The 27,068-nt window shown below is 39.1% G+C and overlaps 1 protein-coding gene across 3 annotated transcripts in view; it reads right to left on the bottom strand.

Annotated features, from left to right (window-relative positions):
* ANKFN1 (ankyrin repeat and fibronectin type III domain containing 1) overlaps positions 1 to 27,068 on the bottom strand; it is a 120,140-nt gene that overhangs the window by 34,957 nt on the left and 58,115 nt on the right. For all 3 annotated transcript variants that reach the window (XM_075441172.1, XM_075441173.1, XM_075441174.1), the window contains 5 exons: positions 22,886 to 23,080; positions 21,255 to 21,368; positions 6,886 to 6,983; positions 5,278 to 5,368; positions 1,372 to 1,479 (listed from right to left, as the gene is read on the bottom strand). In XM_075441172.1, coding sequence (XP_075297287.1) covers positions 1,372 to 1,479; positions 5,278 to 5,368; positions 6,886 to 6,983; positions 21,255 to 21,368; positions 22,886 to 23,080 — 606 coding nt within the window. The remainder of the gene's footprint in view (positions 1 to 1,371; positions 1,480 to 5,277; positions 5,369 to 6,885; positions 6,984 to 21,254; positions 21,369 to 22,885; positions 23,081 to 27,068) is intronic.

Below are 27,068 nucleotides of genomic sequence, written 5' to 3' on the forward strand. Positions count from 1 at the left end.
TGTGCTTTGCTTTGAGACTGGGGTTAACTTCTGTAGTAGTGGGATTTTATAAGAACCAGGCACTGGTGTCACATTCTCAAAAGGAGGGATTTTCTGCATGTTGTTTATAACTGCTTCTGTTTAGGGCTGGTATGTCAGTAAAACAATTTATACTAAGAATATTCTCAGATGTTCCATCATTTATTCCCTGTTCACTAGGAAAGTGGCCTGAAAGACCTGACATATGCACTAACTTCAGAAAGGAAAAACTGTACCATGGAAAAACAGTCTTCTTTAATAGCATGAAAAAACTATGTAAGAGACAGAATACTTCATCTGTATTTCCAAGACCACCTGCAAGTGATAATGCTTGTATGAATTTTAATTAGCGAAATAACATTTTCTTGTAGTATCTCCTTTCCCTTTTCAAGCAACATAGCTGAATAGTTTAAGTTGCTATGGTTACAATGGGTTGTGGCAGACTGTGGATCATCATGATAGTGACATATTTGCACGTAAAGAACAAAGGCCGCATCTTTCCATTTCAGCCAGATTATTTTAGCCCTAAGTATTTTAATGATTTTAAATGAGTTGATGCAGCTTGACATAACAGTCATACTAAGTGAAGAAAAATGAAAACTTCATGGTAGTTCAACATTTCAGTTTAAAATAAGTTCCTTTGCAATGAAGCATTATTCCAGTTAGAAGTTTATTTTAAGAAAATAAATAGTACTTTTCAACAACCCGTATAGAACAGGAGTTTTTATATATGCTTTAAAAAGAATGCCAAGCTGTTGCCTTGGCTCTGGAGCTATTAAAGACACAGTCTGTTTCTCATGAATGAAGAGTAAAGAGCTGGCTGAGATTCGAAATCTCTTCTAGTTTTGATCCATTCTATTTGAAAATGTAGCAATCTTATCTTCCCACTGCATTGTGCAAGTATTTTTCATTATAGGTTGGCATTACATCCACTAGAGTACTTAGTGTCTTTCATGTGAAGGCAGCCAAGTCCCCTCTTTTGATCCAAAACAGTTGTTAACTCTCTAAAGTATTTCTTTATATGAAAAAATAAAAGAGAGATCCTTGAAGCATTTTAGTGGAATCCTGTGTGAAACTAATTTGTAGGAAAAAACAAATCAATAGGTGTGCAGGGTACAGAGGGAAAAAGGGTGTGTCCGTGCTTGTGTGCATTCCAGCTTTCAGATGTTTTCATCCAACTAATTTCAAGGGTTAAGAGTAAGATAGTGTGCTAAAGTGATTCCAGATGGGCCAATATTAATATCTTTCTTTTCCTGATGAATGAGAAGGTATGACCTAGTTAGAAAACTGCTAAAATTACAGGCGCCACAGAGGCTTCAGCTGGTGCCCTACCACATAGACATTTATTCTTACCTCTGCAATTATAATGCTGATGAGCTGCTCGAACCTGCTGAAGGAGACGTTCCAGGGCCTCTGTGTGTCCCCTGTGCCGAGGTTCTCTTCCACTGCAGTCTTTCCAGTCTGTTGAACGAAGGAAATAAACAGAAATGAAACACAAAGGAGCAGGAGAAGGTTTTAAAATATTTTGTTGCCTCTGATATTTCTTGGGTTTAGAGGAGTTATACATCTGGGCACGTAGGAAAAGATGGCAGGCTTTTTTAAGTCTGCTATTTTTACTTGCACCATAAGTTTCCTTTGCCTTGTGCCAGCTAGGTAATTAATCATAATGATTTTTAACAAAGAGCTCACAATCAGCGCCTAGAAGCTCCTGTAGTGACTGACTAGACAATGGTTATTTCTCTTCAGTATGTAGATGGCCTCTGTTCCTGTAGTGTCGGAGCTGCTCTCAGCCTGTACTGTACTGACACTCTCAGTGCCTCACTAAGATCACACTACTGCTCCTTCTGTGTTTTGCTGCGACACCGGGAGCCTGAATGGCTCTCCTACGGGTATATAGGAAACTGATTGCAAAGCAGAGAATGAACATCGTTCTACAGCCAGAGCTAGTTCTGTAGCCAGAGAAACATGCTGTGAGTAAAATCACTTACGAAAATCTTCTCCCAGCAGAGGTCTGAACAAATGCTGTCAATTCCTGCCCTAGTCTACGGTCTGCTCAGCACTGCACTCGTGAGGCAAGAAGCTGCGGTTTCTGTCCCACATACTTTCAACCTACAAAAGACTTTGCTTTCACACATTTGCGGCTAGTTACAGTCAGTCTTGATTTTAAAAAACAGGAGATCTCATCACAACTAGGAGGATTAAATGGTGTGTATCAGAGAAAAGCTTTTTAATTCCAGGCTTGACTACATTCATGCTTTCATTATAATGAGTAAAAACTATTGCACCAGTTTCCTGACTCAAAGCAGTGGCGAATCAAGGTATTAAGAGATCTGTCTGCAAGGGAGACATGCTTCCATCTTGCTGGCATACAGGCCATGTACATATTCACAGCCACCAACAGTTTGCTCACTGACTAAATATACAGATCTAGTTCCTAGTGCAAGTTTGAAGTCAAGCATTCCTTCCAATGGGCTCACTATAACAGGGATATAAATATATATTTGCTGCCATTTAGTATAGCAGCTAGAGTAAGCCCCGTGAAAGGGTGGAAGGGGAAGACGTTTGCTATGCTGTTAGCCTGTGGGCAGTTGTAACAGCTGCAGAGTGGCTATCCTGCACGGTGTGTGTTAGTGCAGAGATCAAGGGCCAGCTGCATTTATAGCTCTGTGTGGGGAGGCCAGTTCTTAGATCTCCTGTTAGCAGCCAAGAGGAACCCACCGGAACTCACCAATCTCAAAGTACTTTGGTGTCATCAAACTGGTAGAGTCTCAAACAACCTCATGATTTCTCTATCCCAGTGGTTTCCAAACTTTTTGAGCCTCCAGATTGCTGACTACCTTAAAAATGACATGAAAATGAGACCACCTTCTCTCATTGTCCATCACTCACATGCTAATGAATAAACCTAGAAAAGTTACTATCTACTGTGAGTTCACAGACCAGCTGCACAACACTGGACACCACTTTCCAGACTGCTACTGTGTATGTGGGGGAAACAGGAGGACAGTGGCAAGCATACAGCGTCATGCTACACGGACGCATCTCCAAGGATGTCACTAACCTTTGATGCTCTGGGATTGAAATGGATCAGCATAAAGCCATGAAGTTTTGATTTCCCTTGCATATTCTTCTGGCTGCCATTACAGACAATTCTGTAGAGTATTAATGTATTCACATTTAATTTTTAGCTTAGGGCCGTATTTGGTTATGCAGCACTGGTGTATTTTCAGATTGCTGCCTTCTTGCCAAGGACAAAACTGCTAGTTTTCAAAACCAGAGGTAAAGACTGTCATGTGGATAAAGAGGTTTTGCCCCCAGTAACTGCAGCGGTAAACATCATCTTGTATCTCAAGCTGAAATTCTGATGTTAGTATTAACTAATGAAGGAATTTACATTTAGGCTCTGATGGTCTCACTTGCTGTAAAGCTTAAGCATGTGTCACTAAGCATACTTAATGAAAATACCACATTCTTGCTAGGCCTCTATATACAGTGAGCTGAGTCTGCCTAATGCTTCTGTGTTCACCGATGAAGAAAACATGCATGTATAGCCATGAAGAAAAATTTATCTTTCCCATAAACTCACAAAACATCCCATATATATCAAGTGATGCTCCTGCTCTCCTACAGGGAAATCCAAAAGACTCCTTTTGTTACCTTGGCTGCCTTTCAAAGGAACACCTGCCCAATGATTGTCCCAGGCACTTCAGTAGTTCTCCCATGGAAGCAGAGACTTCACTGAGCTCTGAGCAGCTGCACATGACAACATGGCCCTAATGCCAGCAAGTCTAGGACTTTCTGCTACTCTAAAGCCCAGAATCCCTGAGACACTAAACATGGGAAAATAACTTAATTCTCTGTATAGTTTTTATGTTGATCCACTGAAATCTGCAGGAAAACTTCTCGTACATCCCAGAGCTTTGGAGCTGGCACATATTGTCCGACTTCAGAAGGTTAATAACAGTGGACAAGAAATAGGGAAGGCAATGCAATATGCTCAAAGCAAAAGTTGTTATTGTACAAAGCTACAGCCTTAAATAACATCTGTCTTGCCAGGAGTGCCCTGTTCTTTGGGGATATTTGGCTGAATAACTAGAAGCTACTGTAAAAGAGTCTGTTTCTCAGCTCATGTAAATTTTTGGTTTGTGGGGCCAAATCCTGTGTAGTTATACCAGGCTGTAGTCAGGGTAATTGCATGTCACTAAGTTATACAAAACAACTCCATAGTAGTGAGTTATCCACATAGTCAAGAGTAGAATTTTGTCCCATGATTGTAGCACATTTTTGTTCTCAAACAGAGTGTTTCTTTAAAATAGTTCTAGTTTTATTCTGGGGTAAGCAAGAGCAAAACTGAAACAAAATGGGACAATGGTACTGCAAAAGCCTCATTTTCCAACTCTCTCTGTTACAACTACTGAGAGCAGGTACAGCTTGCTTTATTTTCTCACATTAACATGCAAGGTTATTAAATTGTTACATTAGCCTAATAAAAACAAGTGCTAATGCAATAAAATGAAAAGTTCCACTTTACTGCATTAATCAATATAAGGGAAACTGTAATATGTTGAGCCAGTCTGGCAGTGAACACGAAGTCTGGAAAAGCAACTAACAATGCAATATGATTATAGTAGATTAAAAATTACAACTGAAATATCATAGTCCTAATGGAGTCTGAGAAAACCTGTCACAGGTTTGAAAAGGAAGAAAGGCTTTTGGACACGTCTGGAAGTTTTTAGTGCTTACGGTCTAGATCTTATCAACATGTGTGTCCACACTAGAATATTTTACATATAGGATGCTGTAAGAATGGTCCAGTAAATGGGATCTACAATGCTTCAAGGCAGAATACAAAATTATATAGGATACATGTAAGTGTTTTTGTTCAGGCAGTTCAGATTCATGTTTTGATTCATTCAAGTACTGACAAATGAGGTTCCATATAGCAGAACTCTATTAAGAGAAATTAAGGTTAAAATATTCCTCATATTTCGTAAGTGTTAGTGACTTGATGACAAAGTTCTGTCAAAGGACTGGAGAAGAGTAAAAGATTAGACAAATACAAACAAGTACACATATATGATTATTTTGCTTAGTTTTGGGGGGTGGAAGGAGTCAGGTTTTATTTATTATTTATTTCACTCCTAGAAGACGTGGCAATGAACTCCAGGATTTTTATCTTTTTCTGTTCTCTGAAGTGGGATAAATTCTTACAAAACAACATCAATAATCAAACTAGGAGGGCAGACAAACTCAACCTACTTGAAGGAGAAGCATATGCAGGAGTAGATTTGCGTGGAGGTCCCCATCCTCTCATATTGTATGCTGAAACATGGACATAATACCTCTGGCCCTGCAAATGGAAACAACTGGAGTCAAAACTATCACTTCAGTCAAAATCTTGGCTCTAATAACTGGAAAGCGGTCCCTCCCAAAGGTGTTTTCATTGAAAAACTTAAGATAGCTTTTAGCAGCATGAAATGATGCCCCATGACGGATTGAAACATAGTACAAAGATTTCGGGATAGATGATCTGCTGACGGTTAACAGAACACACCTGTTCCCACTGACAAACCACAATCTCTTCTACCAAAGTCGAACCCTGGGAACTCTTACAACCAGACTTCAGGAATAGGGACTCCCCTTCTTCCCATTATATTTAACACTCTACCAGCACACTGGTGGAAGAAGCTTCATTTGGCTGCCACTGAAATCAGTCATACCTTCATCGCTGATTTTGATGCATAAATCTAGGCGGATGGAGAGCACTTCTGAAAGTCTAACTTTTAATTTAAATATGCTGTATACTTTGGAGAATGTAGGCAAACACACAGTAAGCACTGTTCTTAACATGTGCCTATGGAAGTGACTGTGCAAGCTTGCTTGATTTTAATTTAAGAACAGTTACTCTGTTTTGTCATTAGAAAATGAGAAACAGAATAAATGCATAGTGTGGCTCAGCTCCCTGGAAGACAGTGTGCTTCAAATCAAAGATTTCTTCAGACAAAAGGCTAGAAAAAAAATATTTTTTTCTATTCTGTGTAGAGGGTTTTATATTGTGCCCCTTGCTCACCCTTTAAAGTTAATTCTCTCATTTTGAGAGCCCATGTTTTGGGGCACTGGCCAAGGGTCACATGCATACCTCTCCCCTACTATAACTTTGTAGGCCTGATTCAGTGTGCAGTGAATTCAGTGGAAAGGCTCCAGCTCAGTGGATGCTGGATTGGGCCCCTCTGACGATGTTTCTGCTGGAATTAGTTGTATTTTGAGCAAGCTTTATTTCCATCTATATTTTGTGAATCAAAATTTGCTTGCACAAAGGGTACTGAACAGCCTGTAGGAAAAAAGAATTTCAGACACATGGTCGATATTATTCTGCTTAAGAATCCATATGAATATTCATCAATTTTCTCCATTGCTGACCCAGTTCTTATGAGTGTAAAACATTTATACAAAAATAAGTATCAAAAATGAAAATGATTGCCATCAACATGTGAGTTTGTGGAAGAAGTAGAAGAGAAAGAACTGTTACTTTAGCTATTGGTCGTCAAAGACAGGACGGGATCTTTCACGAGCCTTTGATCTGCACTAAGGTTATCCTGTGATCCAGAAAACAGCAGCTTTCACTCCAGTCTTTTCTGATCTCCCCTAAGCATGACAACTTATAAAACAGTTCATGCTGTCTGTCTGTTCCTTTGTGCCTTTCGGATTATGGATACCAGACTTATTATGCTTAATGACTGGAACTTGTTGGTAGAAGAAAGGCACTCTACAGTTACTACCAACAGGCATGGATGCAAATTATCAGTGTCTTTGTATCCCTACAGCAGCAGGGGGCATCAAGATCTTAACAAGTCATTTGGCACTTACTGTTTTGAGACCCGTGATGGTGCACCTCAAAGACTGAAGGTTATCCATAATTATTTCACCAGCCAGAGGAGATAAGTCTTCTGAAGAACTCCATTCCACTAGGAAACAAATAGCAAGGAGAAAATCAAATCAGATACCAGTCCAAGCAAAGAATCAAAGTACTTGAATCACTCACAGGCTAACTTTTCTCCTAGCACTTTCCCATTCCATGTGGGTACTAAAAGTCATGTTTAACAATGTTTAGCAAAACTTCACACAATAATTAAATTATATCTCTGTGTATGAGAGAGAAAAGCAAAATATTGCTCAAAAGCTTTACAGGGAAAAATGCTTAAAAATACACTGCAATACAAATTACATTCAGTTAACATTTTCCCTCATTTAAACAATTTCCTTTTAAAGAAAGAGAAGTAGTGGAAAAGAGTAGGTAGAGGATTTGCACTTGCTAATGCCACTTGGCAGTTTATACAACCAAACCAACAAAAAGCACTGTTTTGCAATTGGATCTGGATAGGCAGGCATGGGCAGAGTGTCCTTTTGGCTCCACAGGTCCACAAAGCTCTCAACACCTAGCCTTGGCTAATTTGTGTAGCAATTTCCTCCTGGGATTAGATCCGACACTCACTAGAGTCTCTTCATTGGTTTCAGTGGGTTCTGGCTGTCTTATCCAAGCCTGATTCTGCTGTGGTCACTGAAATTACAGAGCTCAACAAGGACCTGTTAAGTTGTATGTACCCACTTTTGAAGTGAATTAAGTGGTGCTGGGCTGCCACATCCCTCCCAACCTGTCCCTCAGCCTGAATTACAGTGGGTACCTCCACCAAAGCGCTCCCATCAGCTTGTACAGACAACTCATATTCCTGCCTAAGGGGCTATGAAATTAGCAGTCCTACTGTCAGTACTCTTCCTCAGTACCTGCAAAAATGAATATGCGTGTAAAATAGTATCAAACAGACCATGAAAAACTACTAGATGATTTTAAAAAAGGAATATATGCAAGTGGGGAACTGATGGCTGCAGGTAGGAAACCAGTCTTTTTTTCTTAAGTTATACTTTAGTAATGACATGCACCGTGATCAGAGTTAAGATTAATCTCAGAGTCATATCTCTGGGCTTTAGTAACTTGTAGGTTCAGACTCAAACTTCCAGGAAAACCTATCAAAAATATTGTGAAAGTAATCCCTTAAATTATTCTACTGTAGACAAGGGAAAATGCTATCAATTTGCTGGGTTTACACCAAACTAGAGAATTCAACCCAAAGCTTTACTTTTAAGATTCACAAAATAGTTTATAGATACTTTATTTGCATATTTATTAGCATTGGAGTCAATAATTTAGACTAGGTCAGAGGGTATAGGTATTTTAATTTCAGCATGTGGAATTTTAATCTTCTGGCTGTGTCATGCAGGTATTTTGACATTAAAAGAAACAGACTTCACAGAATTTTTTGCTCAGCATATACAACATTTAACTGCCAACACATTTTTCTAAAATCGCCAAGTATCAATAGCACAACTCATTTTTCCTTTCTCTCTTAATTGCTCCTTTTCTGTGTTTGCAGTTTGTGAATGCACAGCATGTTCTGCAACACTTTTTTATTTTCTGCCATGAAAAGGATATTGGTTTTGTCTACTGTCTTTCAACATTTTCAGTGTATATTTTTCTGTGGGTTTTAAGTACCTAATTACTGCCACCTTTAGTGGGAGCTCTCTCTGTATATTAGTATGAAAATGCAGAGACTGTTCTAGTACCGTGTTGTAGGTTTTTGTTGACAACTTAATTATAGGAATGCTTACATGTACCATTAAACTTGATGGCCTATCAGAGTTTCACGATTTGCAGGGTTTCTAACTCCACTGTATTAAATCCTTGAGGACATTGTATACATGCTGCAAACTTAGACATGTTGTCTATTTTCCAGAAGGATAAATCAGAGAAACCGTGTTTGAACTGCCGAACATGTTATCAACAGGCTTGCAGTCACTTCAGATACCATTTTCCTTTTCAAAGATTCATGTAAAGCAACATCGTGTCTCTCAAGACAGATGCTGCCAACAAATCATGTCTTCATTGAAATCCCCTGGCATGACTGACTGTGCTTCTCAGCATGAGGGGCAGGGGTAAGGTTGCACTTTAGGCAGCACAAAACAAAAGCCAAGGGTGAAAAAATCAGCTTTAAGCTGCTTTTGAGCTTCCCAGATTTTCAGTTGTTCTATGGACTGGAGAGTGCCCAAACATAAACAGGTAGTTCAAGAGGCATGTTTAAATTCGGGTATCTTACACAAATAAACATTGCAGCCCTATTCTTGATGTGGGTCTCCTTCTCAACCCTTCCACTTGTATTCTGGCATTTGGAAAAGTGCTTGTAATATTTAGTGATCCTAACACACTGCCTGAAGAGGAATTTATTGCCTTAATCTAAACAGCATTGCAGTCCTATACATTTGAAAGCATGTGTACAGCAGGAACACCATGATACTAGTATTACGACTAGCAACAGCATGGCAGTTTGTTCTCAGAAATAATTGAGGAACACTGAGATGAGAGAAAGAAGCTGAGTTACTAAGGGGAGAAAAAGCTGACATTGCCTTTAAAGCAGACTCAGGAAGAGCTGAAGAAGTGAGTTTTGAAACAATAAATTACAGTGTTGCTCTGATGCTCTACGGCAAACTGTTGCCCCAGATCGTGTTGTTGGTGAAATCCCATGTGCAGGGCAAATGCCCTCATCCACTTGCTGGGTGACACCATGATCTCCCAGTCCCTCAAATGACAACTACTCACTAGGGAGAGAGACCAAGTCTGCTATCCTTTCACAAGGTACTGAGGAGAGCCGTGCACCCCTCTGATCCCCTCAACCAGCCGACGATTCACTGACTCCCGGGCTAAGGCTTAGCTGTGCTTCTCATTATACAGCCAAGTAATGCCAGCCTTTTGCACTTTATTTTTTTAGCTTACCCTGTGGTGGCTGAGACCTATGAAATTGGAAACATAGGACTAGTATAATAGCTTGTACGTCAGATTATGGTTATCATTATGATTGTGAACCCCCTTTTTAGAGGATGTTTACGTAACAAGATGATGTATACAAAGTTACTCAAAATTCAATTTTCAGATATATATATATATTAAAAAGCCTCACATTTGGAAAAAACCCTGCCCCCCAGTTTCAATAAAAATTTCCATAACTGAAAAATAAATATTTTTTGAACAACTGTGTTGGAATAGTGCCTTCTTTTTCCCCTTGTTTCAAAGTACTACTGAAAACATATCAACAGGAAACACTGAAGCATTGCTATTTTTGACAAAATGTCATTCTCTGACTCATTATATCTGTCAAAGAAACTGTTAGCAAATTTTGGAATTTTTTTCTTACTTTTGATTTTAACAGACTTTTTTTCCCCATGATTTTACTGCTTCAAGTGAGAAGAGGACGACATGATAAAGTTTTAAAGAAAAGCAAATCAACTTAAGTCATTTATCATGCATTAAGTTTGTATCTCCTGTTATACATTGCCGGATTTCAGCTTTCTACCATAATGGTTGTCTAAAAATAGTACATAATACTTTACTCATTAATTGGGTTTTAAACCTTTTAGAAGGCTACGAATACCAGTGCCCTATTTTATAGGTGGAAAGATGAAGGCAAGGAGATGTAGAGCATTTTGTTCACTCAGCAGACCCCAAAACAACAAGGGACACACTCCTATGACCTATATTACCTTTATTAGGCCAGTGTTGCTCAAACTTTCTGGCTACGTGGGATATATGTAGCTCTTTCTAGTACAAAGCTACACATCCATGGTCTTACCCTTATGATTAACCTGGATATAAGAGTTAGGTAACTTTGTGCATGAGCAACCCATCATGAAGATTTTCCTAAATCTTTGCCTACTGCAGGGAGAGACTGCTCTGGTAGCAAACAAAAATATCAGTGATTTGTGTAACCCTAAAGAACTTAGGACTTTAAGAAAGAACAAAAGGCTAGCTAACCTCAGCACTTTAAAATTTGGATATAAAAATGCTGGAGCATGGAAACCTGAAGATGAAGAGGGTCCTTTATAAGAGCCCAGGAACAAGAGCTGGTCTTGTAGACTGTACCAACTGTGCTGTAAAGGACCTGAAAGCTGTTGGGTGAATTAAGGATGGAGCATGTTCCAGTCCTGTTCTCAACACCCCAAAGGCCCGCTTTGTCGCGAACGCTGAATGTCTTCGCTGTTGCGGCTTTCCATCTGACACTTCACGTTATGTCAGAGCAGGGTTTTTTTGTGTGTTTAATATATTGGTGACTATGTGTTTTAATGAAGGTGCCCTGTATTCCAGAGCTAGCAAATGCACGATGTGTTGCTGCAGTCGCCAAGATAAGTAGTAATTTTTAAATAAACAGCAGTATAAACAGTTACATAAAACTCATGTAAATTGCTGGCACATAATTTTAGACTGGCTTAAGTTATGTAACCTACTTGTGGCCAAGTTTTTTTTTAATACTCAATTCATGCACTTTAAAATAAAGGGAGAAGTTTATTTTCACCTGTTTCTTTTCCATTCACTGTCTTTCCCTTATACTGAGCACAGCTTAAACAGCTTCTCAGAGAGACTGATAGACAGACAAGAGACAAAGTGAAGGCACAAGACACCTCCTGATCCAGTTGTAAATTCATTCAGGAAAGCACCTTCTCCTGAGTCAAGTAAATAGCCCAAGCCACAGTAGAATTTGTCACTTCTCTTGGTATTTGTTTTTGCTCACACTTAAATTACTCACTGAATTGCCAAGTAGATTAATTAGACTGAAGGACACGAGTTCTGTTGCTAAGTCGATGGGGTATACAGAATAGTGTACTGAGCTGGGATTCTGGGTTTTATTCTTGCATTTGCTGCTGACTTGCTGTGTGACCTTGCGCAAAGCATTGTGCCACTACAGCTTTTAACCCAGACTCAAACAACAAAGATTCTCCCTCCTTCCTTTCCTCCTCATGTCCAGGGCCTAGGCTGAAAGACACTGTGATCTTAGCTTGTGTTTCCAAGGGCCTCCAAACAGATAACTGCATTGTTCAATAGCTTCCTTTGAAATGTAAAACTGAAAGAAGAGCTCTAACACCAGAAACCACTTCACACCACCTTTTTCTGCCTGCTGGTGTTTACAAAATAATTTTAATGATTTATACTCATAATGTCTTAGCAGCTTGATTGAAGGATATTGAGCACTGCCATTCGTGTCAATAAAATCAGGATGAATATGTCTAAACAAATATTCAGAAGTATAGCGCAAGTGAAGAGAACTGAACACTAGTGAAAAGCAGGACTCTGTTTGGTGGTGTAGACAGCACCACCAGCTCAGATGGAGAATATTGTTTGCAGTATTTGGTCAGCTCCTCCTAGCTGCCTTGAACTGTTCTTTCCAGCCTGAACTAAGTAAGGAGTCCAGTTTTCACAGATTTGGGTTTAGGCTCTGTTCATATCTCTCTCATGTTTGGAAATTCTCCAAAGAATGATAGGAGAAAGACAAGTCATACCGGCTGGAGGGAGTACTGACAAGAGATCCCAGCATAGTGCTTCCATTAGGTAAAAACAAATCTTTGGCACTGAGGACTTTGAATTTGTTCCCATGGATTTGTTTTTTTGCATGAAGAGTAGAATCCATCCATAAGTGCATGCTAACTTAGAACACCTGGAATTGGTTGCATTCTGCTTGATAAGAGCATAGACAGGGACAATGTGAGATGAGCCCCAGCATTTACAAAACGGACAGGTGAACTTTTCATTTGTTTGTTTAGGGACTCTAACTGGGATTTAATGCAGTGCCTAAGGGACTTAGGCATATTGCTGTGTAAATACATTAGTTAAAACAGCATAGTCATGGCCTGGGACTAGGATTTCTAAGTACTACTTAAATTAAAACCTGAGCTCCTAGCTGCTATAAATACTAGCGTTTATTATTTTGGATCTTATCTATTATTTCAGTTATTTCTGTAAACTTATTCAAGGCTCTTTGTACTGGGTCAGTAGAAACATCACTAAGGCTGAGGAGGAATGAAAAAGATGCAAAGAAACACAGCACTGTGTCCACCTGAAGGAAATAAAGCACTGCTGTGTTTTAGTGTGAAAGAGCTACTGGTGAGTTTAAGGGCTCTCATCAGAACAACGGTCAGCATGGTACCAAGAAGAGCATTCCTAGGCTATTCCTAGAGAGCACATCTTCATTTGAAACTTCTGTGGCTATAAAGCTTCATGATACTTGTTTCAGAGAATTTTTTTAATAATCAAATACTTTATTTGCAGTAAAGCTTCTTCCCAGACAGCTGTGGGCTCCTTTACCTTTTACGCCTGCTAATAATAACCGATGATGTTAAATAACGTTTCTTGTGCCCCTTTTTCTGGATGTTTCTTTGACCAAGGCCAGAATACTCTATTTTGTCTCTTGATGTTTATGGGAAGTGTTATGACACCAGGCTGGGTGCCAAAGACACATCTTGGCTTGATCATGGTTTTGCTAGTTCATCTTATAGCTAATCTACATTATATAAATGATTTATAAGATATTGTTTTTATTGCATTGTAATAAAATTCTCATGAAGGGAAAATAAAAAAAATATTGACTATTTTCTCTCGAGTATTTAATTAGTGTTTCCTAAGTGCTAATGATTCTTTATCCATTTGTAGTAAGGTCAGCTATTCCAGTACAAGAAGGAACTTCTTTCCTTTCTGCTAGTGAAAATGACATTTCGTACGAATGTTTTACAAATAACTAAGAAAATGTGCCATGGGGGTGCAGAGTGCCTTCCAAAGTGGGCCAGTTGTTAAAAAGCCACAAAGGATTATAATAATACCCAAGATTTGTCTCTGAGCCCTGCAATGACGAACAGATCCCACTCTGGCTGTGGAAAGAGAAGTGGGAGAAAACGCATGTTAGAACCATGAGAAGGGATTGGAGAATAATTAGGGTTCTTATGCAAAGGCTTCATATCCTAGAAAGGTGTAAAAGGCTTGGCTTCGATTCTGCAAATTTCCACTCCCAGTGGGTATGTTTTACTCCTGTAATCTGTGTAACCAAAGCTGGCGGGGAAGTTTACGAACATAAGGACTACTCGTTTGTGTGAAGCATGCATGAGTTAGGCTCAGCTTCTTCCCCAAACATAATACATTAAAATCTAATTAAATAATGAACAGTTGGGAAAATGCAAACAGAAAAGTAATCTCTCACAATGTAAAACACAAACCAGAGGATCTCACAGCACTGTTAACAAATAAAGTAAATACACAAACCCTAATTCAAGTAATCTGTTTAATGGGATTCCACTGCTTTTCCTCTGGTTCTCCTGTAATATATTTTTAAAGAGGGACATAGCTGCATGGATGTTAATTATAATTAACGCTTGTATTTATTTATAAACTAATCCCTACAGTAACTTAAAGAGCTTTTACCTTTTCCTAGCACTGCAGCCAGGTGCTGCAGGCAAAACAGTCTTGATTTGGGGAATTTTTACTTAATTGAATTTATTGCAAATTAACACAAACTTCTAATCACTCATTCAGAGTGAGAAGAAAGATAACATAAACAACTAAATAAACATGTAAGTGAACACCTTTCCACTGCCTTTCCCAGGCTCAACTTCAGCCAAACACCTGTCCTCCACCTTTCCTATTGTTAACTTCCCTGGTCTCCACCTCAGGGTTACACTCAGCAACGGGGTTTTCCATCACATTTAGAGCTAGCCAGGCCAGTTGTGACCAGCACCGGGCATCTCGTGACCTCCTCCCACACCTGTGGCCCCTGGCTACTGAAACCTGCCATATATGCCCAACACAGTACTCAGGGGTGAGCTGAGTGGGTGCTCATGCGTGAACTCCTTGGGTGCTCAGACATGAGTTAACAGGGCGCTCATGTGTGAACCATCTGGGCATTCATTAGTAAATTAAATGGGTGCTCATGCATGAACTGATTGGCCTCTCATGCATAAATTGATTGGGTGTTCATGCATGAACTAATTGGGCACTCATGCACGAAAACAGTAAATCCTGCAATTTATGCTCAATACATGAGGTAAGAGCTTGAAGCAGATCCAAAGGCCGGATTCCAAATTTACTTCCATTTTTCAGTTCTGTGGGTCAGATCTAATTACTAGAACAGTATCAGGTTTTGATTGGAGAGGCAAACTGACTATGTTTTAGACCATTTATGCTTGTGAATGGTCCAGAAAAATCCATGATGGACCACAGAAAACTTCAGACAAAGCGGTGAGCAGGGAATCTTTGCCACAACCTCTTTGAAGATATTCTGTTGTTTAAGTCTACAGTGAGGAAGCAATCCCAAACCCATGAATCAAAAGAGCTGCTAAATCAGGAACCTCCTTCAAGAAACTGCAGGTCTTGAGTTCCAGTCCTACCACTGACTAGAAGAAACTCACCTCTTCTGTGCCATACCTATGAACTGGAAGCTATAACGCTTAGCCACGTGCAAATAATTTTTAACAGTACTTATTAATTCTAGTAAGTCAGAGCAAATGTAAAAGGTAAAGCAATGTCTAAAATTCAGCAACATCATGATATGAGCCTTTTTTTCTTCAACACCAAAGACAAACAAAACCAGAGCCTATATGTCTGGGTTTTCTCATAGGCAGTCATCTTGAGCTGCTGTTCAAAATCCTTATCAAACACAAAGCAGGAGGAAGGAATGATTGAATTGAGTAACTGGTGTCTGATCAACTACTTTAGCTAATTACACCATCACTTAATATGTGATCCATGTTCAAAGGTGGTTTTAAACAGAAATCAAATTTAGAAAATAGAAGTTCCTCAATTTTATGTTAAGTTCTACACATACTGCAGACATTGACAGGACCTAGAAATAGAAAGGTTTGTTTCAACATTTATACATTTCTGTACTTTCTAGGCATAAAAATAGAAGTCAAATTGCACAGTTCTGTCAGCTACCAAAATGTAATGTACAAATAAAGTGCCCAGGAGACCTAATAAAATGCCATGAATGAACTACTGTAAAAAATATCAGACCACACCTATTCAGCAGGATAAATTTAAATATCTTACAAAGAAATGTATTCTCTTTCCTTTTTATGGAGTAAGAACTGTTCTAGAGTAAGAAAGAATGAGTTTCAAAATACACAAAGACACTTTGAATAATAACTGAAAAGGGTTTCAAGATGAAGTGGAATGCAGAATGCTACTTAGTTCCGCTATAAACTGGAACAGGATCAAGCAGCGACATAGCATCTACTTTAGAAAGATGCATAGATATTAATATTAAAGCACCACATTCTCATACCTAAGATTCACTTCTACAAGCATTTATTTCTATAACCAGGGTTCTTCTGGAAATCAAAGAAAGCACAGGCTTGCTGTTTTCTACTCTGACACTGCTATGTGAACAGCTTGTTGCCACCAAAGTCGGGAAAAAAGCTGGAGATGTCATATATATTAATTACTTACGTCTTTGTGTAAGCTCTACCTATCAGACTAGCCAAATCTGCCTGGAGCCAAACCCACTGTACAGTACTAGAAGGATCACTGCAGGAAGTCTGCTATGGAACAAATCCAAACTTGATCTCACATGGCAAGTCAACTATTGATAGACAAATCAAATACATATTTATGAAACATATAGTATATGCCGTTTGTACAAGCTCCCAGGGACAAGCAGAAGTCCAGGCAAAATTATGAGATTATTTGGTTGTGAAAGGATTGCCCTGAGAGTAAAACATGCAGAAGCACACCAAATTTTTAGATTGTTTCTGTAAAATCTTTGAGGTTTTTCGCAATTAAATTTTCAAGCGAAATTTTCCATTGACACAGTGAGATGTCAACTGCGAATCTCAAATACAGATTTTATTTGAGCTACAGAACACCCATCACACAGGCCCAACCTGGCAGGCTTCCTCATCGCATGATCTTAGGTGCTGATCCTTCGTGAGAAGGCAGCTCCATTCATCCTACAGCTGAGACTTCCGATGGTAACACCAAATGGCACCAGCCTCTTCTGGACAAAGCTGCTTGACTGTAACCAACCCATTTCACGTAGCCGTACAATAGCAACATACTGTGGCTACTGCATATCTAGTTATGACCAAATTATGCAAAAAATTCTGAAATGAACCACAAATTGCCTTGGAAGAAGGGAGGCAGGGAACAACTTTTTGTCAAACTTTAAGCAAAATATAACTCCTCCTTTTCTGATCTACGCTGACATGTTGGATTTTTTTTAAGAGCTACACTGACATAGAAAATTAAAAAATCTTCTCTCCATCCATCAGAAATCCTAGAAGGCAGATGGGCAGTCCTGATAAACATGAAGTGTTCTGCTAAAATAACAAACTAAACAAAAAGGCAACAAGGCCTGAAGTGGCCTAGACAGCTTAGCATCACTATCTGGAAAATAACTTGGCATCCGAGTACACAGCTACATCCAAACAGAGAGAAGATCAGCTATGTTTGCTACATCAAACATGGCTCAGATTTTTTTCTCTCTTTCTCTCTCTTCAAACATAAATAGTTTCAGGCTCTTAAATAAATTAGCTCAACTTTGGTTATACAAGCTGTTTCATTTTTTTCTCCAAAAGGGGATATAGATGTTTATTTTAAAACTGTAAATAAAATATAACTGGAGATTTTCCATTGCATAGTGATCTTTTCTGGTAGGCAATGATCAGTGCTGTGTCCATTTTTCTTCCGTATCCTATACTTGAGGATCACAGTGTTATTATGACTACTTCTGATGGGAAATGTATGAAAAAAAGTTATGCAATAAGAGAAGGTTTTACCTGTACCTATTCACTGTAAAAGCAAAATAATAATCAGGTTTAAAATGCAAAAAAAACCCAAATGCAACAAAATTACTTACTACTAGTTATCATCTTGTTCTTTAAACAAACCCTGCTTTCTTTATGTGTATGTGCTGTGTGGAACATGTGACTCCTAGAAAGGCTAATGAGTGGGGGACAACAGTTCTTAAAAGCCCTACGAGCACTTACTACTCGGCTGTGTTGCGCCTGTTCCTAGGAGTCAAGTGGTGCCTATCTGGATTATATTGTTGCTGGGATTTTTTACATCAAGATAGTTAACAGTAGTGTTGCTCTAGGATGAAAATACATCAAGCAGTAAAAATATGACAGTGTAAGCAGAAAGTTCACTCTAGCTTCAAACTGTGGCAAGTTGTTTTGTATATTAGTGTGGAACGTCTTGATTGTGTTTTCAAAGCAGATTGTAAGTACTTCCATTATGGGATGTGAAGTTTGGCTTTAGGGGATGATTAGCCAAGGGCAGGGATTCTTCTTCTCAATACTACAGCGACGCTTCACATCCTTCCTAAAACTGGCTGGAGTGAGGTGTCTCTGGCTTTGAATCTTTCTCTAACGTGGAACAGATTATTACTATAATTATTGATTCATGTCATGCCTGTCTGCTTCCAGCCTCAAAACACTTTACTAAGTTACAATATACATAGGAATCATTTCATGTCAGCCACCACCACGCTGTAGCCTTCTCTGGAGGGAAACTGAAGGGAGCCATTAGGATGGTGCCTGCAACATTAAACAACAATCCAGGAGAGGAAGTAAAGAATACTCTGGCTCCTGAAAGCAATGGCTCAACAGAATGCAGTCACAGAACTGCCATCCAGCTGGGACACCAAAGTCAATACCCGTTCACCGTGTGTGGTTAAAATTAAATCTCCTAATGAAGTGAGATGGTTTTAGTGGTTAGAGAGTGAGTGCAAAGTATTATTCTCCTGTATTATTATTTGTAAGTTATACAGCTAACAAGGGAAAAGATCACACACAGGAAAATAGCAGACAGTTAGATAATGTTCCAAGCCCAGTTTCTAAATGACATTTGGGCAAATAAAGCTTTGGAAAAAACATGTTAAAAAAACAAGATGACACAGAAAAAAGGAATTGGCAGTTTCTCAGTGTTTTTAGGGAACTAAACTGAACAGAAGTGATGTCAGTTTTTATCCCCTGTAATTCAGGCCTGGAGAAAAGAACATTATTAGCTTCTGTTAATGAGCAGGTATTCCCTAAACACTGCTGCAAATGCTCCCAAATTTTAATTTGCTTCGAAAAAGAAATGAGGGAAAGCATTGAGGGGAAAAAAAAACCCCAAGAGCTTATTTTTGTCCCTGAATTAGAAAAATGCTTAGACAGTTTTCTGGATAGGAGGCTTATATATCTGACTAAAAAGTTCCTCACACAATGTTATCAAGCTCACCTTCCAGGGTTAGTAATTGCTAGCTGGTTCTAATCATTCTTGCAAGTGATCATTTGAAAGGTTCATTTTACGACCCCTCAAACTAGCACAAAGAATCTCACTCCTTAATGTAATAAACAATTCTACAACCAGTGCCTAATTAATTCCCGGAAGTCACCAAAAGGAGCTATTAATGATCTTTCTTTTTATCTAACCATAAATATGCAAGTCTCCGGGGACAAAGGATTTTAAAAGAACATTCAGGCAAAACCAACTATCAACTTGATAAAGCATAAAATGATCACCAGTGAGGGTAATTCAAAATATAACGGTAATGCTACCTAGTCTGATTAGAAAGTTAGGTCAGATTGGATTAAATTTCTCCAAAGGTTGTGCTTTCCAAAAAGAGAACAGAATGGACATGCTGCAAAACAGACTCAACCCAAATGAATACACAACAGAAAAATACTACAGCCTTTACAAAATTATTTAAAAAAATAAATTCTATTTAAGAATTTGCTTTAATGTGAAAATATCAATAATCATTACGATTAGAGCGTGGACAATATTTCAAGGTTGCTTAAAATATGTGTGTTACAAAGAGCAGGTTGATATTTTCAAGAGAACCTAAGTGTTTTAGGAGGCCAAGTATCGTTTTCACAAGTAAATCAGGCAGTAGGAAGCCCTTAAATGAAATTTAGTTTCCTGGCAACACAACTCATTGCAGAAAATTAGATTTAGTCTTCTAAAGGGCTTTGATGTTTTTGAAAATCACACTTCCTGCAGCACTGCACAACTGACTAGGTGTAATACAGTAATTTACCCTTCTGCTGAGGCTATGAGCAACAGAATCATTTTGATGGCTTTAGTGATGTCTGAGAGGCTGGGGTTTTTTTCTTACACTGTAAAAAATTTTTTTTTACTGGGCATAGCCAGTGATGGCTGGAATCTCTGACCAGAAGCAGAGTGAGGAAAGAAATAGAGAATCTGCCTTTTCCAAAATAAACTCATACAGTCCTTTGGGTGCTTATGCTTGATGCCAGTGGAGCCTTTGCACTGGCATGTCCCACCTTCAGAAGAGCTCTGTGAGCTATTGGACCCTCCGTGGACTGGGGCTTTCTGAATCTCTTTGGTTGAAGCAATCCTTTTGACACCCACCCGTGGAAACTTGAAGTAGACTGCCCCACAACACAGCCATTATGGTTCTTGCTACGTGCGTCCAAGGTTCACGCACCGTTCAAATGAGTTTTTTATTATTAATACAAAGAAACAAACACAACAGGATAAGAGAGACACCATGCGAAATAACTAAGAGGACTTTCAGGGTCCCCACTCCTTGACTGCCCTGGGCTAGGTGAAGAAGGCCTCAGATCTTCATAACAGAGCTTTTCACTCCCTTGACCAAATGAGTGACTTAGGCTCCCACTTACGAAGGTGGAGGCTGCAGATTGCTGCACATAACACTGAAGAATTTACTCTTCCAAACATTTTAGAAAACCTGGAATTTCCTTTAAACAGAAATTTTAAAATTTCTCATTTTTATTCTAATCTTCAATAAAACTTTTTTTTGATGTTGGAATTTCCTGTGGAACAGATATTCTGTTGTGAAACCATTTCTATTCAACAGCGCTATTCAGATGGAAGCATTTCCTATTCATTCCACTTTGCAGCTAACTGGTGCCACCCCAAATGTATTGCTCTTCCAAGAATGATGTGGCAGCCCTGGAATAGCTGATTAGTTGGGCTGTATGATGACTCTGCCAAAAGTATCAGCTTCCAGAGGCATTCCTTTAAGGAATGGTGGTGTGGGTTTGGCATTTACAAGGATACACATGGTTTCAGGAGCCCACAGGCACCAAAAGTTAGCTTGTATTTTATAACTGCTCATCTCAACCCAGTCATTGAGCTGATGTCCTAACCACAGTGAGTCAAGCAAACTTCTTCAAAGCACTCATGGAGAAAGTTTTTGGTTAATTTATTTTTGTTTTAATAAAAATTTTGTCTTTGGGGAATCTTTTAAGAAAATTCTACATCTCTAGTTATTAACTGGGAAAACAATGAAATTCAAACATTACTAACATTGTAATATAATCTCTTGTAGATAAATACCTTTGTCACTTAGCCCTCTATTTTTTGTACATTGTTAATGTAAACGAAAAATGACTAAATCCAGTACCTTTATACTTGGTCACCACAGCTGAGTTGACACTCAGAGGTTCTTGGAAGGTGACAGTGAGTGATGTACTGCTTGTTACCACCAGACAGACATTGGTTGGCGCCTCAGGGGCTCCTGGGAGAGAAGAGAAAACATCAGCTCTTCAGCACAACAAATCTTATTCAAACAATGTTTCTGAGTCTTCAAAGAACCCACTGAAAATCACCCTGCAATTGTGAGCTTTGGGTTGTAGGTGTTTGTGTTCTCTGCCTTTTGAGCGTTTTAATTAGTGCCCCTGCTAACAATATCCTTCAGACACCATTTGTTTCTATCATGGTTTTTGGCTCCTTTTGGTTAAAAATATCTTCCTGCATATATGTAACCCAATAAAACAGATTCATGCTAATTATGTCAATGAAAAGCCCCTATAAATCTCTTGGGGTGAGTACGAGGAGAGAGAAAGGACAAAACCACAAAGAGCTAATTAAACCTTTATGGTTTCACTAAAAAACTCAAATTTATTGAATAACATTCAATACATTATTGTGATTCAGAAATTGCAAATTCCACAAATTTTTCAGTGTAGTAGTACCAAAATACAGTTGCCAGTTGAGGTCTAACATCTTCTTTTTTTTCTTTTTTTTTAAAAAAAAAGCTTCATTCATGGAGTATCAGTCAGACTCATTTCAGAAATCAAACACAAAATGTCATGACTTACTGCTGGGATTGATTTAAGGAAATCATGATATTAACTTACACTACTGCTGTATTTCCTGTATTTAGTATCTAATACACGAAGCACTACATCTGTCTTCAGGAAGTAATCATAGAATACAATAAATTTGAGAAAATTATTGGTAAGTACATTTATATACAGAGAGTTGTAAAAATGTTAATAGCAATGATTGTATTTCATCAGATAGGATACAGCTAAAAGATCTACACATGAAACAATTCAGCCATGTTTACTTCTTCCCGTGGGCCCAAATTCACACTTGCTTTGGGTACAGACTCACTGTGCAACTGTTTAAAGTGACCCAATCTGTGACTACGCTGATGAAATGTTATGCATGGATGCCAAAATTAAGATTAAGTTTTCACAATTTTTATATGTAAAATGAGATTCCATTGCTTGATCAAATGTTTAGAACAACTCCATTCTTCTAAACCAGAATACTTATAAAAAAAAAATCAAATTACAACAGAAAAAAGGCCAATGTCCCCGTCCCTCTTCCTCCCTACTCATGTATTCTTTTCTAAACACCCTGTTTTAAACTCTGAGTATGTTAAATGAGATCCATGAGTAAATGTGAAGAGAAATAAGCAGGACAGAATCATTAGATACTGAACCAAGAGTTTGGAGGTCTCATCTTACCAGTTTTATGCAGCTCACTCCTAAAGGAGCTATGTGCTTGTTGCGCTCAGGTATTTGGTCCTCTGTTGTTCTGACGTCAGTTTCCGTCTCATTCTTGGGAAGGCCATTTAGTTAGGCCATTTAGTTGTATGCCTCAGTTTTCCCACCCTACCATTCGTCTGCTTCACAGCAGTGCTGTGAGGACCAGTTAGTGAGAGCATCTTTGCTCAGCAAAGGCAGAGTGTTTTTAGTTGTAGAGTTCTTGTCTTGAATTTTGCAACTATTTTCTTCTACTTACTAGCATGCTCGTAGCCTGCCTTCATGCGCTTGTATAGCCTGTATCTCCATTCCCATGCTTTTAGTAGCTTCTCTTTTTCTGTGTTGTCTGTACCAAGGCCTTCATTCATCACTTGTGCAGACAATTCAGTTACTCGCTGCTGTGCTTCCCGGACCAATGTACTCAGATGCACTGACTTACTTTCCATGTTAACAACTACCAAGAAAAGGGAAAAGTAAGTAATTGCTTGGTGGAGTATGTGACAAACTTCTGGCCTTATGCATTCTGGTATAACACATGTAAGGTCAAATCATCGAACACTTTGCCTTCCACTAGTAATCTTGTCAAGTCAATTAGAGCATGCCAATTTATACCACTTAAGGATCTGGCCACTTAAATGGGATTAACGACATGAATAAATTGAACAAATTTTTTCTTCCAATATTTCTCATACAGTTAAAAATGTCTTAATTAGACTGAAATTACACGTATGCTTTAAGTTGGTGGAATATTAATAATTAATTAAATAATAAAGCATTTGATTTTTATCCAATGCCTGCTTTGCCACAATATCGTAGGCTTTCATAGAAAAAAGGGGTGCACTGGTTATAAACACATACTGTATGTAAATCACTACAAGTGAAACGACATCTAATTGGCAAACTTAAGAATGAAATTTTTGTGCCTAAGGGCCATGGCTGGTATACCATGAATCTCTTGCCAGGTTTTCTTTATGCCACAGTTTTGCCTATGTAATATCTAATTAGTCCTCTGACAGACTGGACAGATAGCAAGTAGCTTGACACATGGAGATTTTGTTTTTCTCCAGTGCTCAGAATAATTTTAATTTGATGTTTAGCAGTTCAGATTGCCTGTATGAACTACTGCGTGCTACATAAAGGTGAAAATAAAGATTACATAGGTTAAAAACTAAAATAGCTTAGTCCACAGGACTACCCTAAACCAGCCCCTTGATTATACAGTGAAATGTGGTGAATGAAGCCCTATTTTCAGAAATGTTCTTAGCCTGAAATTGTTCGAACTATTTGCAGTTTAGAAAATAGGACTTGTAAAGGTGTTTATTCTGAAAAGAAATGCAACCACTGATCTGATGTTCAATATGCAGGAAATAGCGTACAAGAAAAGAAATTCTGAAATCACAGAAAACAACTTTGCTGTGGTGTCTGGTATTTTTGCAGAAGAGCTCTGAGATAGTCTTAATTTAAAAGGCTCTTGTTTACCAAAGCCACTGCCCTAGCACAAGCAGTTACTCTTAGCAATGATTGGGAGTTGCTATGTGGGGACAGCCAGGCTCCCCAAGGTTTCGCTAAAGTTTTTGCAGGAACAGCATGAACCTTGCACAGGATGTGCTGATCATTCACTTGCATAAGCCAAGGGCAGTAGATATTTCTGGAAACATCAATCTGTACCACAGAAAGGACCAAGACTCTTGACAAGTTTTTGACATCAAAACAACACATGAGCAAATACGTCTGTGCATATGAATGTGTTGTTCCTAAACTTGAATCACAGGATTATGGGACATATCAGATTGGAAAAGACCTTCTGTAGTCTAACCTTCTTGTTCAAAACAGGGTCATCTAAGATGTCAGACCAAGTTACTGAGGGCATTACCCAGTCTGATCTTGAAAACTTCCCAGGATGGAGTCTTTACAAAGACTCTAGGCAACCTGTTCCACTGCTTTACTGTCCTTGTGGTGAAAAAGGTGTTTGATTTATCCAGTCTGAACCTCTCGTTTTAACTTTTGCCCTCTGTCTCTCATACCGATATCACAATCGAAGTTTAGCGGAGTCAGAAAATAACCCTCCATAATAATGTGAAAAGTGCTATGGCATCTTTAAAACCACAGGAGGAGAGCAAAGAATTATCCAATGCCTCTGACCTCCAAGACTTCGTTTTTGAAGAATGTTTGTCTCTAAGACTTTGCTTTCAGAAGGTGTCTTGAAGCCGTCCTAACTGAAGTTTGATCATTCTTTATACGGACATCAGAGACATATGGCCAGGCTTACTGGAATCTGCTGGTATTCTCAGAATGCCTGTTTACTGGGAGGCCAAAGGTGATACAGTTTGCTGGATCCATGCCTACAATAAGCATGCAACACATCTAATAGTACAACAGGGCTGAGGAAGGAGATTTTATGTGCCAGAACTTCAGGTGGTTGAGAATTGGCATCAGATCAAGTTCTTACTAAGGATCTGGCTTTATCTGTTTAATCAAGATTCTGATCCACGGTTGTCAGGTCTTGGAAACGTGTCCAATCAGCCACTGGAAATTTTAATCTTATTTTTATTTGGGTTCATGTGAACAAGCCAAGCCGAACTGTGAGTATATGATGATGTTTTGGTTTCGGCTGCCGCCGGCAACAAAAGCGCCACGCGGCCGCCCCTCCCCCCGCCGGCGTGCGGAGGAGAATGAAAAGAAACAGGCAGAAACTGGTGGGTCGGGATAAGGGCAGTTTAACAGAACAGCAAACAGAGGGAAACAGGAACAACAACGATACAAATAAGGAGAAAACACAACAACGAACCGTAACGACCCAGACAGCCGCTCTTCCGCAAAGGACCGCCGCCGCTCCCCCGAAGCCACGAGTGAGTTCCCGCCGTGCCGCCCCGCGCCCCCCCCCCGGAACCCAGCGTGACGTCACATGGTATGGAATACCGGGCTCTGTTTGGCCAGGTGGGGTCGGCCCCCACCCCCCAGCTGTGCCCCTTCCTGGAGTCCGGTGAAAATTAACCCTGTCCTGGCCAAACCCAGGACAGATGAGTAAGAGCAACTAGAAAGATATCACAGTGGACTTTGTGTCCTCCCTAGCTAAATGAGTACTTTAAATGTTGTATTCTCTGATCTTACTTTGTGTTTAAGAGATTCTGGGTTCCTGTTAAGATTTATAGAGTCTGAGCTCCATGTGGAAATGAAGATTATAGTTTTAGTTTCTATTGCTTTATCTGCTGTTGTTCCTGTTCTAGGCAGAAATCCAGGTGATACAGATGGAAGCTATCTGTCCTCCAGATCCTCTTTTCTACAGCATTAAGTTAGGGGCTATAATGAGATTTCAGCTGGATCACTACGGCTAATATAGTAGAAGAGCAAGAATTTTCTCTGTAGGAAGCTTTCTGTGTGCACTTGGAATGGAGAATTCCTCTATCTTACAGTCTCCCAGATCTGTGCATCTGTCCTGTACACTTCCAATTAGATTAAAAGATGCTTGTGTCCTGTCCCAAAACTGGGGTGAGTCAGAATTTTACCTTGAAATCCTCTCCCCTCCCACTCAGCCTGGGGAAGTCTTGCTCAGCTCCCCACCCCAGAGAAATGAAAATGCTCCTGCTGGGTTCTGGATCATGTTCTTTCAGCCCTGAGATCATACAAACAGAATGGATTTCATTCTAACAGGGTTGGTTAAGTGCAGAAAGCAAAGCAGAGAGACTAGAGAAAATAGCAACTGACTGCTATCAGTTCCACAAGAGTGAAGCCACATACAAAGATACTGTGAACTTTTGTTTTAAGTGCTGAAAATAACTTTTTGCGTTTTGCTCTCAAGCAGCAACTGTAAACCCTCAATGTAAAAAAACCCCAAACAATCATCTGCTTTTTATTGAGAATGCTTCATCCATTATTTCAATCAGAAAAACTAAAAATCAAGGTAAGTGAAGTGGAAATTTGGTGGGTATATTTTGAAATGGAAATGAGGTGGTTATATATTCATATACTCTGTGTTCATAGGCATGTTTGCATTAATTACAGGAAATGAATACTAATTTATGATTGCCCCTGCTCGCCATCAGACTGCATTTATTTACAGATGAGGTCAATGAAAAATTAGTTTAGTCTTTTTTACTGCTGTTTAGAACACTCAAGACTGTGTTTTCCTCTAGATTTGTCATGGTTAATGAATGTTGCTTCAGCAGTCAATCATGTACTCTAAATGCTGTCACACTTTTTTTTAAAGCCTCAGTCATGAACCATGACAGAAAAATAAACAAATAAATATAAAACTAAAAAACTCTTTTCACTGAGGAGCTACACTATGCAAAAATCTCCAGGGAAGGTTAAAGGAGGCCAGAATAAATGATAATATAAGTGCTGTGGACATAGAAAAGCAATAAAGGTGTACCAACACTGAGGGTCTGGCAAAAAAACTCAACACACACATGCACATGCACACACACTCTCCAGTGAAAAGA

Source organism: Opisthocomus hoazin, chromosome 21, assembly GCF_030867145.1.
Source record: "Opisthocomus hoazin isolate bOpiHoa1 chromosome 21, bOpiHoa1.hap1, whole genome shotgun sequence".
In the NCBI taxonomy this organism is placed as follows: domain Eukaryota; kingdom Metazoa; phylum Chordata; class Aves; order Opisthocomiformes; family Opisthocomidae; genus Opisthocomus; species Opisthocomus hoazin.